General features: G+C 40.9%; 1 protein-coding gene across 1 annotated transcript; it reads left to right on the top strand.

Annotated features, from left to right (window-relative positions):
• The first annotated feature begins 482 nt into the window (after positions 1-482).
• Positions 483-18,053, top strand: tmem168b (transmembrane protein 168b). Its single transcript, XM_034176011.1, has 4 exons — positions 483-1,845; positions 3,464-3,606; positions 8,851-9,125; positions 16,298-18,053. The coding sequence occupies exons 1-4, from the start codon at positions 724-726 to the stop codon at positions 16,837-16,839; spliced, it is 2,082 nt and encodes a 693-aa protein (XP_034031902.1). The 5' UTR covers positions 483-723; the 3' UTR covers positions 16,840-18,053.
• Positions 18,054-18,527: the final 474 nt, after the last annotated feature.

Genomic DNA, 18,527 nt, shown 5'->3' on the forward strand with positions numbered 1-18,527 from the left:
GAAGACTTTTGGGTTCTTTTTCACCCCTTTACAAGGATTTTTTTCCAAAGTCCCTTTTCGCAGCCCTAACCTTTTTGTTTGTTAGCTGCATTTCTTGATTTCACATACTCTTGGTAACCAACAATAGATTTAGTTTCCTGATACCTTTTGCGAGCAAAATATTTTTTCCTGTTACACCTCTTCACAAACCACTTTAACCACGTTTGTTGTGTCTTGATGTAAAGTTTGTATCAGACACAAACCTTATTTTTGAAGTACTTGAACTCAGTAAATTATAAACCTGATTATTTTCTGATAAATTGAGAAAATCTGATGATTTTTATCATCTAGTGTAAATCGTGTATTTTATAAATGTAAAAAAAAATGGCTTTATGTTTGCCGATATGTTTGCCTGCGACATCTTGCAACAATACATACTCCCACTCAGTAGGTGGCGCTAAGATCCATATCGTTGTTTTGAGTCGCTCTTAAATACGAAGGAGGATGGCGCTTGTCAACTGAAAACTTTGACGTGTCTAACTTTTGTTGCGGTCGTATTAAACACTCCAAAAGCACCGCTAGACATAAGATAAAACCATGTAGCTGTTAGCTGCCTGCGCTAACTACTGACCGGTAATAATGAGCCGCTTTTAGCCAAGTTAGCAACTTTCAACAAGTTAGCTGAAGTTGTTATTTGCCGTGGTACCGTAGAGTAAGTGGTTAAAGTGCGTGTTTGATGTGGATATGTGCGCTTTTCGCCGTTACTGTGTCGGCCACAGGCTGTTAGCTGCTTTGACGCGGCTGGAGGAGGCTAATGGAGAAGCTAACATGCGCTCCTCGGTGCGCTGGCTGGGCTCCGTGTGCGGACTCAATCTGCTGCTCGGCCTCTGTCTGGGGCTGAACGCCCACTGGGAGCGCACCGCGCAGCCCGGCTTCCTCATCGTTTTGGTTTTGAGCCTGTTTGCCCTCGGAGCAGCGGCTGGACTGTACTACTATTTCAGCCTGAACCTCCTCCCTCTGTGGTTCGGGTTTGTGCTCGGTCTGCTTTGTTTCTCCAACAGCGCTGCCCTAGCGGCCGACGTCAAGGAGCAAGTAGCTAACTATCTACTGTTGGCCAGCGCCACACTGAGGACGCTGTGGGCTCTGCTGGACAGACTTTGCGGGTGTACGAGATACCGTCCCGTCTTCCTGACGTCAGCGGAATGCCAGCAGCTGACGGGTTTCGCTGTTTCCAGCATCTCTCTGGTCTTCCACAAGTCCCTGAGTGTGATGGTGCTGATGGTGGCGCTGGCTGTGTTGATCGTCGCCCTCAGGGTGAAGGCTCTGTTGGCTCTGCCCAACTTGATTTGCTTCGCTGTCATCACTGCTGTGTTGTTCTTCGACTCTCTCGACATAAGCACCAATCCTTTTGCCCTGGGCTGCTTCTTCACGCAGCTGATCGGTGACCCTCTGCTGGATGTGTACTTCAGCGGCCTGTCTGTGATCGAACGCTGGCAGCCGGTCCTGCTGCGGCGGGGCTTTTGGCGGCGGCTCTTCGTTCTTCCTGTGTTGCTGGTGGAGGTGACGTTCACCATCCTGAGCACTCGTAAGATGACAGACTTTGAGAGGTGGTACCTGACCATCCCAACCATTGTGCTGTGTTTGATCTTCTGGGCTATTTGTCATATGGTGTTTATAATCACTCTGTGTGGCTTTCACACCAAGCTCAGTGACTGCCAGAGGGTCTGTTTGTCCCAGGGGTCAGGGTTCAACAACCTGGACAAGATCATGGCTTCTAAGGGCATGAGACATTTCTGCCTCATTTCTGAACGTCTTGTGCTCTTCACACTGATGTCAACTATAATAGTCGCTGCCCTTTCATGGCAGGTAAATGCAGCTACACAATAAATAACGTAATATAGTCAAGTTCAGAAGTCGTCAAGTGACACAACTTATTTATTTGCCTGTACACCAGCACAATGGGCTTGAAATTAATATGATGTGCCTATAGTGTAGACTTTCAGCTTTAATTCAAGGGGTTTAACCAAAATGGCACATGAATAATTTATGAATTATAGCCAATTTATTACACAGTACCTTCAGTTCCATAGCCCATAAGTAATTGGACAAACATGTATAGTTGTTCATACATGTTGCTTTTTCCTTTTTAAAAAACTGTTTAAGATGAATACATATACATGTACTGTGTGGTAAAACTGTCTTAAGGAGATGAGGGAAGCCTCCAAGACACCCGTTACGAATATAGGCATGTGTGTATGTATGTTGTATGTATGTATGTTGTATGTATATATATATATATATCTCAAGGCATTATCTGTTATACTTTAAAAGACATGGCCCTTCAAAGTTGGCAAGAAAATTGGTGTCTGTGCTGAAAAAGGTACCTTGCCCCCCCCCCCCCTTTTTTTAAATATAATTTTATTTATTTTGATCCCTCTGGAAGGACTATGAACCCAATATCTTGGATTTTTCACTCTGGGCTCATCTTGTGTGTGAGACCTGGCAGCTACTTGTTGCTTTCATACGGCATGACCCCATATAAAATGATTTGAACATTATTTTTGCAGCCTCTGTTTAATGGTTATTTTTTCCAAAATACTCTGACCCCCCACCCCCACCCCCCACCCATCAACACATGTTAAATACTGTCACTGAAAAATACCCACTTCACAATCAAGCTCTTTGTTAGTTTTGTAAATACACACAGAGATGGACCATTAAACACAAGGCTGATGATGTGTCCCATAACACCCACTCACCCTCATTTCTCTGGGTCTAGATTAGAATTTGCCACTACGGTCAAATTCATGTAAACATATAAGGTTGGCTGTGAGGGACCCTCTAAACCAGTGGTCTTCAGCTGGTTCCAGAAGGAACTGACACAGTGATTTCAATGAGGAACTCCTCCCCTCTGCACAGCGTGGTGTTGATCTGTGATATTGCACAGTGGGGTCTGTAGTTGCACTGAAAATCTGCACCTTTTCAGCCATATCGTGTACCAATTTTTTTTTTTTACTGCACCCCTCAGCAGATTTTAAAAAAGAAAAAATATGTAGAATGGTTAATACTTGGAGTGTCTTGGAGCGCATGGAGTGTGGGGCTGCAGTAGTGTTACTGGTTAGTTTTTTTTTTTTTAATTGATTACGTTGTCAGTTCCTGTATGGGTTACTGAAACATGGATATTTTGCTGATGAATGTGATTTGTCTGTTACAAAAGTAATTCATTTGCTTTCAGTTGTATTATGTTACATACCTTTAGCAATACCACATGGTGCATTCATTTATCTGCTTCCTATTGACTATTACAAAGAAATCCAACGCAAATTTAACACATTACCACAACCTCGCATTGAAACATGAATGTATATTTATTTATACTGGCTTATTTGATGAGTAACAATAATTGTCTTTACATGGTGTAACTTTTTCAGTTTGTGATTTTTTTATACTTTGTATGAGTGTAAATCTGTACTGTATGCTGCAGGCCCACAGCAGTATCTTTGTCAGCCTGTTTCTGCTCGTCCTGCCCCTGGAGTGTCTCTTTCATGGACTTTTCTATGAGCTGGGAAACAGCCTGGGAGGAACCTGTGTGGGCTACGCAATGGTCATCCCCACCAACTACTGCAGGTAGTGCATTACACAAAGTCAATTTCTTCACTTTCTAGGTCAGTTCTTTCTGACTCAGCTAGTCCATAATGTGTGGTTCTGTATGGTCTTGGCCTGTCCAGGGTGTATCCCATCTTTCACCCAATGACCACTGCGATAGGTTTCAGCTCCCTCATGAGCCTTAATTGAAATAAGCCATCTAGAGAATGAATGTATGGCCATGGTGTTTGATCAGTTCTGTCCAAAATTGAACCACTTTATCCTTGAATAGCACATGGGTTAAAGTTCTCTGTCACCACGATGGATTCCGTCATTTGGAAAATTTAGCCACACATACGCGCGTGTGTTTTGGGGCCGAAATATGATACTCTCACTCTCAAAGCAACATCCCATTCTGCGCTAATCAGAGCAGCAGCAATGTCAGCGTGGATGGTGCTGCACCGCGGAGGAAGGGACTGTGTGAATTTTCACTCCTCTCCACTCTGTTTACTGTTTACCATGAGCCACGGCCCTTCTCCTCCCTGTCTTTGTGGGAACATCGGTAGACCTTCCCCAAGTAGAGCAGGGCTTTGCTTTGCTGTTTTTCCATCCATCCATTTTCTTCCGCTTTATCCGGAGTCGGGTCGCGGGAGCAGCAGCTCAAGCAAAGCCGCCCAGACCTCCCGATCCACACACACCTCCTCCAGCTCCTCCGGGGGAACCCCAAGGCGTTCCCAAGCCAGCCGAGAGATGTAGTCCCTCCAGCGTGTCCTGGGTCTTCCCCGGAGCCTCCTCCCAGTGGGACGTGCCCGGAACACCTCTCCAGCGAGGCGTCCAGGGGGCATCCGGATGTGGAATGCTTTGCTGTTTTTCTTTCTCTTAATTTTTTGCCACTAAAACCCTAAAGAGCATATGTCTGTGAGTAATATTTACCTTTTTTATGTTAAACTGACCTGTTATGGTCTTCTGAAATAGTTGATAGATATGTATTTTATAACTTAAAAACGGGACCGATGCTAACGCGATAGCATGTCTATGGCGTTTTCAATGTTAAAGTTATCATTAAGCTGCTCACATCTCAGCACGTTTGTGTGCATTTGTTTTCTGTATAATAATTAATGGCTTAACTTTTGTTGTCGTAAAAGAGTCAAATGTATTACAAATTGTAATATTTTTTTAATTTATTTTTATTTATATATTAATAATAATAATAGCAACAACAACAATATTAGTAATAATTAATAAGCAGTGGATATTTTGCCGGATACGGCAAACACGCACCTAGCTCTATTTGACCGGATCTCCTTGCTGATTGGCTAGTTCAGATGACATCATCGCAGAGTTTATTTCAACATGGTGCCCTCGGCAAAGTTGAACTGGATGATATTTCGCCGTACGCGGCACCGGCAAAATGGCAGGGTGTGCTCTTTTGCCAGCTGTCTAAATTTATTCATGACGGACAGACGGAATGGAACGGCCGGGAACTTAAAGGCGATTGGAGTTTAAGATCTCCTTATTTCACATTCATGATAGTAGCTCGATATTGGTGATTTTCTAACAATGAACATAAATAAATATAGAAATAATTGTTTCCTGTGAACGCAGAGTGACTGTTACACCTCCACTTCATCCCTGTTTTATTTAAGTTTAATGAATTTGTTTTGATCAAACCACATCTGAGCTGTGTTTTTACACAAGAAAAAATGCAGTAAACTGCACATTTGTGTCTTTTTTCATGAAAATATCTTATTAAAGATCACATATTACACTTTAGTCAGGCCTTTAAAATACTTTTGTGGACTCTTGCTGTTATATGTTGTCAGTGGTTGAGATGGTTTCTGTAGGCATCTATAAATGCTCATAATCGGGTGAAACCTGATGGAAATCTCTTTGTGGTGTGTCGGTGATGTATCTATGTGCACATGTAAGTAAAAAACAACAACAACAAAAAAAAAGATTAATTGACAAAAATAATCCCGATTAATCGATTACTAAAATAATCGTTAGTTGCAGCCCTAGTTTGTTTTAGGAGTGAGAACATTTTACTGATTAAATGTGAATAAGCCAGTTTTGAGTCTCTCAGTGCGCATGCATTTTCAAAACGGGTCACATTGTTACTTTGTGCACAGGAGAAAAATGTTGTCAATTGCTTTAGGCCCTAATTTGTATTTTATTGACTGTACAGCCAGCGACATAGCACCCTTTTGGCACATTTAGCGGATTAGAAACAATCAAAATACTACAGAAGACGAAGAATTTTTACTTGACAGTTTGAAGTGAGTTTTCTTTGTTTCAGAGGGCTTCATACCCATTAAAATTCATTAGAATATACAAAATTTGACTTGCTCTTTAAAAAATAATTCTGGGGGAGATGCCCCAGACCCCCCATAATCAATACTGTGTTTTTACTTCACAGTTTGAAGTGAGTTTTCAGTGAGTTTCAGAGGGCTTCATACTCATTAAAATTCATTAGAATATACAAAATGTGACTTGCTCTTAAAAAAAAAAAAATTCTGGGGGAGATGCCCCAGACCCCCCATAATCAATACTGTGTTTTTACTTCACAGTTTGAAGTGAGTTTTCAGTGAGTTTCAGAGGGCTTCATATCCATTAAAATTCATTAGAATATACAAAATTTGACTTGCTCTTAAAAAAAAAAAATTCTTGGGGAGATGCCCCAGACCCCCCATAATCAATACTGTGTTTTTACTTCACAGTTTGAAGTGAGTTTTCAGTGAGTTTCAGAGGGCTTCATACCCATTAAAATTCATTAGAATATACAAAATTTGACTTGCTCTTAAAAAAAAAAATTCTTGGGGAGATGCCCCAGACCCCCCATAATCAATACTGTGTTTTTACTTCACAGTTTGAAGTGAGTTTTCAGTGAGTTTCAGAGGGCTTCATACCCATTAAAATTCATTAGAATATACAAAATTTGACTTGCTCTTAAAAAAAAAAAAAATCTGGGGGAGATGCCCCAGACCCCCCATAATCAATACTGTGTTTTTACTTCACAGTTTGAAGTGAGTTTTCAATGAGTTTCAGAGGGCTTCATACCCATTAAAATTCATTAGAATATACAAAATTTGACTTGCTCTTTTAAAAATGTTCTGGGGGAGCACCCCCAGACCCCCCCAGAATCAAGACTACACCCCCCCCCCACCCCACCACCACCCTTTTATGTACATTTATGTTCAGCTTTTGCATTCTTTTTTTATGCTTTGTCTCTCTCTCTCCTTAGAGGTTATTTAGAATAGATTTGTATACTGTATAATGTATTTATTGAGGAACAAAAAAGTGTGTGCCCCCACTACGCCACATTTTAAGGAATTACTGGCATTGATTTTTGCCAGGAAAAAATTTCAGTCGAATGAAAATTTATTGCTTTAACCCATGGAATAAATAGCACACAACCCTTCCACCATGGTTAATCCACATTGTCTCCCATTGTTTGAGTTAAACAGTTATGATTTTGAGTTTTACCTTTTAAGGTTACCCAAGCTCAAAGGTCTTGTGACGAGTTGAAAGGTGACTTTATATTGGTGGTTAATCGTAACTATAGGTGTATTTGTACCCAGTCACTTGAAATAGACATTCTGCCTTAGCCCAATATAAAAGCACGTGGCCCAGAATTTGAGTTTGGCCTGGGACTTTGATCATTAACAGGTTTATTTATTTTTAATTCTCCCCCTCCCCTTTTGTTTTTCCTTTATTTCGTGGGTGTATGTGCGCGTGTGTAAATCAAGCCATTTCTTCCTGTCATTCCATCAGCTTTCATGTAAATGTGATCAAATCTTTATAAATGATTTTGTTCATATACATTGCATCCAGAAATGGACAGTTAGTACCAACTCTGCTCACATTAACCCCCATACCAGAGTCCTGCTTGCAATTGGTGAGCTGCACTTGCACATCTGGCTGTTCCTCTCATCGCTGCAAATTCAGGAAATCTGGCATGCTTTGCTGCGGGTCATACAAATGCATCATAGGTTTTTATCAATGGAGAAATTGATATATGTATAAGATTGTCAAGTCTTCATATTTGTGCAGGGTTAGAGTTAGGTGATACACTACAGTAGTGTTGTTTTCAATGTTCATGCTAGACTGTTTGTATTATGTATCAGGTACTTTAATGTTCATGTTAAACTTAAGGAACATTTGTATTATTTACGTAACCACACTATTACTAGATAGATATTAGAACCCACATTTGACCTTTGGAGACATGCATATTTATTCAAGAAATGTGTTTCATTTCAAACTATCATTCTTTTTACTTCATTTTGCTCATTTGCTTGCCTTGGTCAAATCAAAGATGACTTACTTTTTTAGCGGTAACAATACTAGGCAGTCACTAAATTATTTATTTATTTGCTAATTATGGGGTGAAGGAGTAGGGATACAGCTTTCCAACAATATTTAAATTCAGCAGGTCAGATTACATAGAAATACATATAAGTTGTATTTTCTCATCCAACTTTCCAGTTTCTGGGTATTCTGTGGTAGTACACACCAACGGCCAACATGCTTGATGAATTCCTGTGCAAAAAGTAGTTCCGAGATAATTGTGATATATTCCTGTGAGATAATGAGTATATCTCATCTAAATTAATTCTAAAATTTACCAGAAATAAAATTATGAAGATAACTAAAGTTTTAAGAGTGGCTGTAATAAATATTTTAGAAACTTATATGAGCATTGTAAGGACTGACATTATGGAGTTTGATGCGGAAGAGTTCAGAAAGATACGATTGGAATGGTTTGATTACCATTCACAGTTGGCGATGAAAGACTTGGGTGTTAACTTCATGTTAAAGTCAGACAAGAAGCTGCACTGAAAGAGATCTATCTGGGAAGAGACACATTGTGTTTTGTTGCTCCAACGAGAGCGGCACGCTGAGCAGGGTGGTGAGAAAATAGTCCGGCGAGCTCAATCTGTGGGCGCGAGCTATCCTACAATGCCAAAATTGCAGAGATTTCGGTCCAGTGAGAGTGGCACTGTGAGCATCCAAAGTTGTTCATCAACTTTGGATATTTAAGTTTTTTGTTTGTTTTTACAAAATTGGTTAATTTGCCTTCATTTGTGAACATAGTTTACATTCACTACTTTAAATTCAGGGGTGCCATACATGTTCATTACTAAAGTTGGTCAGGGGTCAAAGGATTTTTCATGTTACTAACGAGGCTGTTACTAATGATTGATCACATGATCTGCTGTGAATGATTGCCAGCCTTCATCTATAGACTCGTTTACTGAGTTAGTCTGCTTTGTGTTTTCCTTACAGTCCTGACGGCCAGCCTATATTGCTGCCTCCAGATCAAGTACAGGAGCTAAGCATGCGTGCTACGGGCATGTTGAGCAGCGTGCAGCGGTTCTTCGCCCACCACCTGATTGAGACTTTTGGCTGTGACTATTCCACCAGTGGGGTGACCCTGGAGGCTCTGCAGGCAAAGATGAAATCCTTCTTGGAGCTCCGCACTGCAGACGGACCTCGCCACGACACCTACATCATCTTCTATAGTGGCCACACCCACCGCACAGGAGAGTGGGCGCTAGCAGGTAAGTACGGTGTCCAAAAGTAGTAACTAAAACAGAAACTGTTAGGAAATTTGTGTAAAACACACTAAACAACGTTTACCTGAGATCACTGCACCTGAGCCTTTAGAGCGCAAACAACAAATAAAACTGCGCCACAAACGGTTTCGATCGCCGCTCAGTGCTGAAAACAACAAAGTGATCTGAGGGTATTTGTGTATTTGTGTAAGTTATACAGTGCATTTGGAAAGTATTCACGCTGCTTCACTTTTTCCACATTTTATGTGACAGCCTCATTCCAAAATGGAGATTCTACTCACAACACCTCATAATGACAACATGAAAAGTTTTTTATTTTTGCAAATTTATTAAAAATAAAAAAACAAGAAATCATACGTACATAAGTATTCACGCCCTTTGCTCAATACTTTGTTGATGCACCTTTGGCAGCAATTACAGCCTCAAGTCTTCTTGAATATGATCCCACAAGCTTGGTGCACCTATCTTTGGACAGTTTTGCCCATTACTTTTTGCAGCACCTCTCAAGCCTCATCACGTTGGATGGGGTGTGTTGGTTCACAGCCATTTTCAGACTCAACAGAGATGTTTAGTCAGATTCAGGTCTGGAGGGCTACAATGTACCTTTTCCTAGGAGTGGCTTCCGTCTGGCCACTTTACCATACAGCCCTGATCAGTGGATTGTTGCAGAGATGGTTGTCCTTCTGGAAGGTTCTCCTCTCTCCACAGAGGAATGCTGGAGCTCTGACAGAGTGACCGTCAGGTTCTTGGTCACCTCCCTGACTAAGGTCCTTCTCCCATGATTGCTCAGTTTAGGCGAGCAGCCAACTGTAGGAAGAGTCCGGGTAGATCTGAACTTCTTCCATTTATGGATGATGGAGACCACTGTGCTCATTGGTACTTTCATAACAGCAGAAATGTTTCTTTACCCTTCCTGAGATTTGTGGCTAGAGACAATCCTGTCTTGGAGTTCTACATACAATTCCTTTGACTTCATGCTTGGTCTGTACTCCGACATGCACTGTCAACTGTGGGACCTTATATGTAGACAGGTTTGTCTCTTTCCAGTTCATGTCCAATCAACTGAATTTACTCCAGATGGACTCCAATTAAGCTAAAGAAACATCTCAAGGATGATCAGTGGAAACAGGATGCAAAGGCTGTGAATACCTATATGTGGTTTCTTTTTTTTTTCCAAATGAATTTGCAGAAAGTCTTGGGGAAAAAAAAACTTTTTTCACATTGTCGTTTTGGGGTATTGTGTGTAGAACTTTGAGGAATATGGAATAAGGCTGTAACATAAAAAGGTAAGTCCCTTCGGCTGCTCCCTTGTTTGCACTCGGGGTCGCCACAGCAAATCAAAGGTGGATCTGGAATAAGGCTGTAACATAAAATGTGGAAAAAGTGACGCACTGTGAATAGTTTCTGGGTGCACTGTATATAGGCTCTGAGGTGCGTTGGTCTTCGTGCTTATCCCTGAACACTGTAGCATGAAGCCCATGAGAGTCAGCATCTCCCACTGGACAGGATGCTGGTTCGATGCAGGTTACTTCTTCAGCCAAGGCTGGTACCTATTTACACCTGGGTGGACTGGGCCAATACAGATGAAGTTTTATCTCCAAGGACACAAGACAGGTAGCATGATTGGGAATCATACCCAGGCCTACCGTTTGAGAGCACAACTCTTTACCTCATTGAGCCGCCTCTGCTGTATCATGTTTCTTATACAAGAAACAAATGAAAATTGTTGTTTATGAGTTTAAATCTGTACTTTACTGAGTGTCTGCTGCAGGCCCACAGCAGTATTTTCTCATTAACACTGTAATATTTATAATGGTACATGTGCTATTAGGGAGGTGTTGGTGTGGTGGTCTTGAGACCAGAGGATCCTTGGAGACCCTGGGTAAAACACTTAGGCTGAGTCTCAATTCTACCCCTCGGCCCTTCTCCTTACCCCTTCCCCTACATTTTGCACGGGCACGAGGGACAGAGGGCTTTCTCAGTTCTCTTTTTGGAGCGAGGTGGAGGGGTAGGCGTAGGGCTAAATACCGTTTGGAGGGGTAGGAGTTGCTTACCGCTGTCTCCACAAAAACAAACATGGCACCGAAAGAGCCGCACAAATGAAATGACTTTCATTACAAATTACGCTGTTTAGAAAGTTATAACCTGCCAAAAAACTTTACAGGCAGTTGTCTATGACAGCAACATGTATGCTGCTGGATGCATGTTGCGTATATTGTCGTTCTGAAGAATATCGTAACTTCGCTCGTGTGCTGAGGCGTTATAATGCACATACACACGAACGCTACGATAAGACACTTTTATATTTCACAATGGAGAAAATCATGATAAAGTGTAAGCACGTTAGTTTGTATGTTCATAAATCTTTGGATAATAGCAAACCCTGCTGTTGGATTTCAAGGTCTGTAACGTGTGTGTATTTGGTAAACAAAGAGGGAGCCCTGAGCAAACTCATCTCCTAATAAGATTTCAGGCAGAAAATGCAAAAAATGGGAGAATTTGAAAAAGAAATATAAGGTTAACAGAACTAGATGCAGCCCATAACATACATACAGGTGCTGGTCATATAATTAGAATATCATGAAAAAGTTGATTTATTTCAGTAATTCCATTCAAAAAGTGAAACTCATTCACTGCACACAGACTGATATATTTCAAGTGTTTATATATTTTAATTACTAAATAATTAATCAATTAATAATCAATTAATTATTAATCAAACAATATTAATTATTAATATTATTAATGGGATTATTAACATTAAGTAATTACTAATGAATTAATTGTTAATACTATTAATTCTTATTATAAATTACGAATTAAATTAATTAACATGACATGATTGCGATGCGTCGAAGAAATCTGTGACTTCTTCTATTTCTTTGCATTTATGCAGAAAGGCGAGAAAATAAAAAAAGCAAACAGGCTACTGCAACAAGTTGTGTTTTGGTTGCCATGTTAACAAACAGTGAAGACGGCAGTTTGACAGTTTTTTTTTTTTTCCTCCTAAGGTGGAGGGGTGTCTCAGTTCATAGGGCTCGAGGCATACCCCTTCACCTTACCCCTTGTTTTAAAGGGGTAGGGGTAGGGTAGGGCCAAGGGGAAGGGGTACAAAAGAGAATTGAGATTGGGGGGAAGTTCCCAAGTTGCTCCTGTTGTGCAGTTGAGCTCATTACATGGCAGTACACTGACATCAGTCTGTGTAAATGCACACAGTTCTACCCTAAAATAATCGTAATTTATTTTTGGTATTGAGCAGAATAGTGGGATTACCACTTGTCTCAGAACAGAATAACATGTTAAGATATTTGCATTTTAATTATTTCTTTAGTAGATGTAGGTTTTCAAACTTGGCAATGGCAGTTCGACATGGTGCGCTTGCTGCTCTTTATGGAGAACAGTGTGGGACAGAGCTGTGTATTGTGTATATATTCATAGTTGAGGTGTGCTTGATAATCATATTGAGATGTATTTTGCAGCATCATGATTGTCATTTTTTGTATATCACAATACATTGTCATGATGTTACATGTGGCAAAGCAATTTTAAAATTCAGTCATCAGTCATTACATTTCACAGATATTTTAACATTTGTATTTACAATTTAGCTGTTAACTAAAAGCCATCTGGAAACTGGAACTGAAATGTCATAAAATCCTTGTTGGTTCCATTCCCCCATGAGGCTGTGTAACTGCTGACACAGCAGGCAAAGGTTCCTCCAGCCACAGCCACAGCAGCCTCTAACTCCTGAGCTGTTGTGGGTATTTTACTATGTATAGAAATGTCTGTAATTCCTAAATGATTAATGTGTGTTTTTTGTTAAACCGCTTGCATTCAGGCTGAGCTTACACTACAACCACATCTAGATTGTTTCAGCTCCATTATGCTGGGGTACAGCAGTAAAATTACAAAAACTGTTACTGTACAACTACATGTGGATCTGGCTGTGTATGTATATATGTGTGTATATATACAACCCCTGGCAAAAATTATGGAATCACCGGCCTCAGAGGATGTTCATTCAGTTTAATTTTGTAGAAAAAAGCAGATCACAGACATGACACAAAACTAAAGTCATTTCAAATGGCAACTTTCTGGCTTTAAGAAACACTATAAGAAATCAGGAAAAAAAAAATAGTGGCAGTCAGTAACGGTTACTTTTTTAGACCAAGCAGAGGGGAACAAAATATGGAATCACTCAATTCTGAGGAAAAAAATTATGGAATCATGAAAAACAAAAGAATGCTCCAACACATCACTAGTACTTTGTTGCACCACCTCTGGCTTTTATAACAGCTTGCAGTCTCTGAGGCATGGACTTAATGAGTGACAAACAGTACTCTTCATCAATCTGGCTCCAACTTTCTCTGATTGCTGTTGCCAGATCAGCTTTGCAGGTTGGAGCCTTGTCATGGACCATTTTCTTCAACTTCCACCAAAGATTTTCAATTGGATTAAGATCCGGACTATTTGCAGGCCATGACATTGACCCTATGTGTCTTTTTGCAAGGAATGTTTTCACATCAACGTAAACTTGTGCATTTATTTATTGTGCATCCACAGTCCACGGTTGCTTTTCCTTAGCCCATTGTAACCTTGTTTTTTTCTGTTTAGGTGTTAATGATGGCTTTCGTTTAGCTTTTCTGTATGTAAATCCCATTTACTTTAGGCGGTTTCTTACAGTTCGGTCACAGACGTTGACTCCAGTTTCCTCCCATTCATTCCTCATTTGTTTTGTTGTGCATTTTTGATTTTGAGACATATTGCTTTAAGGGTGATTCTTTAACTACGAGCACTATTGGTCTTGTAAATGTAATTTCCACCACACCATTGCCTTACAATATAAAGCGCCTTGGGGCAACTGTTTGTTGTGATTTGGCGCTATATACATGTTGTCACTGTTTATCTCCATAGAAACTACCCAAACAATCTTTCATACAAACTGTTTAAAGGGACATTACAGTGTTGTGGTGGAAATTACGGCAATAATGTGGGACAACTACATTTTGTTTAAAAAATCACAACAGTTGTATGACATTGAATACCCCAATTATGTTTTGATTATTTTACTGATATTTTATTCAGAGATATTTTAAAACATTAGAAAAAATGTTTCTTTACCATTCATTTTTATCATTGAAGATCAAAAGTCTGGGTGTGGGACAAGCACAAAACGGCAATATTTGCATATAATGATGCTGAAAAAAGGTGAAAAAGTCATCATAGACTACTAGAACAAATTTCTTAACACACTTTCATTGTAAAGATAACTATAAAAGTGTGAAATTTCCCCTTTTTTCTGTTTTTCATACAATATGATCAAAGGACATAATAAGTGCCCGTAGTCTAAGAATCACCCTTAAGATTTCTTTCTTGACGCTTTGATGTCTTCCTTGGTCTACCAGTATGTTTGCCTTTAACAACCTTCCCATGTTGTTTGTATTTGGTCCAGAGTTTAGACACAGCTGACTGTGAACAACCAACATCTTTTGCAACATTGCGTGATGATTTACCCTCTTTTAAGAGTTTGAAAATCCTCTCCTTTGTTTCAATTGACATCTCTCGTGTTGGAGCCATGATTCATGTCAGTCCAGTTGGTGCAACAGCTCTCCAAGGTGTGATCACTTCTTTTTAGATGCAGACTAATGAGCAGATCTGATTTGATGCAGGTGTTAGTTTTGGGGATGAAAATTTACAGGGTGATTCCATAATTTATTCCTCAGAATTGAGTGAATCCATATTTTTTTCCCTCTGCATGGTCTAAAAAAGTAACCGTTACTGACTGCCACATTTTTTTTTTCTTGATTTCTTATAGTGTTTCTTAAAGCCAGAAAGTTGCCATTTGAAATGACTTTAGTTTTGTCATGTCTGTGATTTGTTTTTTTTCTACAAAATTAAACAACTGAATGAACATCCTCCGAGGCCGGTGATTCCATAATTTTTGCCAGGGGTTGTGTGTATGTATGTATATATATATCTATATATATATAGATATACTCGTATATATAGATATATATATATCTTCCGAATTGTGGACGAGGTGAGCATGTCACAACATGTCCTGTGAGACTTCAACATGAAGGCGCTTTTGCTGCGCCATCAGCTTTGTGCCGATGAATTTCGCTGCAACTCTTTTCATGGAAAAATCTTCTGTCACAGTGGAATGTGCCGAAAAAGTGCTGATGTCCACCTCTTCCGCAATTTCTCGGATAGTCACATGACGGTCCCACATCACCACAGCGTTCACTTTGGAATGATCTGGTCGTTTCAGCATGTTGATGGCCGCCCAGAGTGTTGCGTGCTCTCCACCGTTGTGCGGCTGTCTTTAAACCGGTTGTACCACTCAATCTGTGTGATGCCCATAGGATCGTCACCGAAAGCCGTCTGAATAATCCGAATGGTTTCCACCTGGCTGTCGCCCAGTTTCTGGCAAAATTTGATGCAGTCGCGCTGCTCCAGTCGATCCGCCATTTCCTTGCAAAGAAAAAACGATGAGAGACTCCACCCATCCTCACACAAAGGCTGCTTACAAGCAAATGACGCAACCGACATGTGAAAAAAATTCACGCATGCGCACGAAGGTTCAAGGTTGGCTCATGCAAGCACACGTGATTCAAATCCATCAGGTGTTTGAAAAAATAAAAAGGTTGGATACTTTTCTAACAGCCCTCGTATATATATATTGGAACATGTTCCAAAAGTAATTTGGATAAATGGTGATCATGTTAAGTGTTTTATGCGACTACTAATACAAGTACTCATTAGCTGTCCTGGAGGCTCAAGGCTTCCTCCATGCTGAGTTTTGTGTTTTTTGATGTCTGTTAACCTTCAGCTCCATCCTCTGTCTTGTTATTTTGTTTTGTTTCAACCTCGTCACCTTAAGACAGCTGCACTTTGGCTCATTTTAAAACTTCTGCCAAGTTTGATTACCCTTAATTCTCAACTGGTGATTTGTAGCAATGCAGAAGAAAAAACTGAGGTTCACCTTGCAGTTGATTTATCTCATGATGCAGTGAAACTAGAAACAGACTTGAAACCACCAAACCCAGTTTGTACACCTTCATTCTGTTTGTGGAGTTCATGTTATCGTTGCAGTTTCAGATATATGCTGAGCGACATGCAGTCAATGATGTGTAGTCACTGCTTTTTCCCACCAGGTGGCGAAACTGTGCACCTGGAGCAAATCGTGGATTGGTGGAGGGAAAAGAACGGCAGCTTCTGTTCACGCCTCATTCTGGTGCTCGACTGCGATAACTCGTTGCCATGGGTGAAGGCGGTCAGGAAGGTGAAGGGTCTGCATGTGGCTGTGCAAGGGGCGGAACTTGCTCGAATGACAGATGTGGAGGACCTGCCCCAGCTTGGAGATTTCATTTCTCAGTGGGTGGAGTTCAACTGCCACTCAAACAGCGGCATCCAGTGGCCTGTGAGGGGTGGAGCGGTTTCTGCCGCTTACGGTGTCTCCAAACACTGGAGCGACTACTCGCTGCACCTGCCCACAGACAGTGACATCACAGAGCACTGGAAGGTTTACTTCCCGTGGGTGACCTACCCAGTGGTGCAAGTGGCGCAGGGAAGCAGCAGCGTCAGCGTGCTGTGGCTGTGTGGTGCCTGGCTGCGATGTCTGAAGAGGATCAAACTGAACTGGTTTCCACCAGCCATCTTGGACACAGGTCAAGGTTTTAAACTGGTCAGATCGTAAAGCCAAACGTGTTTTCAAGAACAGACCTGAGTTCCTCTGGAGCCGGAACACAGGCAGCTGTCAGATTATGAACTCGTAGCCTTACTGAAACTGAATGTGTCATTCAGTAACATCTTCGTTTTTATATTGTACGTAGCAGTGTGCGTGATCTGACAGAATTTTTTTAACTTACCGCTAGCTTTGATTGCACCTTGAATTTATTCACAATGGTTACATTGTGCCTTTGTAAACTCGCCAAAGAAAATCCAGCGCTCCGTGTGAGTCATTTAGACACCAAAATGTTCTCAGTACTGAATAGCTTAGGAATTTTTTCCTTCGTGGACTTCCCTTTGTGAATCTCGCACGCGTTATTGAAAATGCAGAAGATAAGTCACTCATGGGTCATTAGGCCACTGGACAGAGGTGTCTGTTGATGGTCTTTACAAGAGAATGAAGGTCGCAGTCTTTAGGCTCCTCGTGATTCCTGTGTGGTTGTGAGAATTCACCCTAACTAGTGACCTAAGGTGAAGACTGGATGTGTTTGGTACTAACCCTAAGCCCTTTGGTTGGACTGTGAGGGAGCATCAGATACATTTTGAACAAGCAGTGTGGTTCTTTGGGAATGATCCAACACTCAGGTGCCTGACTGTTGAGGACCCCAGCAACTGGGGGTCAGACTGAGGACACGCCTACACATCACCTGACTGTGCCTGATAGAAAAGTGAGGATGGACCAGTTGCCTGTCTGGCTCATTGCTATTCAGGATTTAAGATGGTTCTGTGGTGTTGTAGATGTGGCGACAGCAGCGCACACTCCCAGACTTAACTTGTTGGAAGTTTGTGTCATGGACATGTTTTCAACATCATTACTGTATTTTGACAAAAGCGACGTGGTTTTGCTGTTGGTTTGATCTCTTTGAGTTTACCTTAACTACAGACGGGTACTGGCGTATGACAGTCTTGTAGTTTGTCAACATTTTTAAAACCTTTCCTGAAGTGCACCTGTTCCAACAGTGGTGCTGTGTCTATGTGCAAATAACCACACAGGTGAGGGCTGAACTAATTTGAATCAGTTTTGTGTATGTGTGCATGCATGTTCTCCAGATTATTTAATCTGCAATGTCTTCAGTTCTGGTTGGATACACTCCATGCACATGTTGTGATCTTTGTTCTTTCAGGGGTGAAAACTATCAGGTATTATATTGAACTATGCAATAAAGCAGATGTGTAACTGCACTGGCTGTTACTGCATTAATGAATCTGTCTTCACTGGAACAAATTTGTATAAAATGGTTTATGGGACTGATTTAAAAACTAGGTTGTCCTCTGAGAAGAAACAGGACAAGCAACATATGGAAAAGCAAAAAAAACCGAGTAGAGTCGAGCAGAGTAGTGCTACTTTTGTGTAGTAGAAAAGCGCCTATAGTTTACTTGGGGGAGCTCTGCTCGCCTCACCTGCAATATTTAGGTCAAACTGGTGTTACAGCTGAAATTAGATTTAAAACAGGTGGGCAATGGCAAACTGTAGACAGACTTCAAATGCAGCAAAAAAGAAAAAATTCCCTAAACAAAACGGGGGGGGGGGGGGGGGGGGCCTGATGTGACTGAAATCCCAATCTGCTTGTCTGACATTTTAGTATAAAATTATACATTACATGAAAGTCTATTTGTAGTTAAATTCCAGAACAAAGACAATTTTAGGTTTTCAGT

Source organism: Thalassophryne amazonica, chromosome 8, assembly GCF_902500255.1.
Source record: "Thalassophryne amazonica chromosome 8, fThaAma1.1, whole genome shotgun sequence".
In the NCBI taxonomy this organism is placed as follows: Eukaryota; Metazoa; Chordata; class Actinopteri; order Batrachoidiformes; family Batrachoididae; genus Thalassophryne; species Thalassophryne amazonica.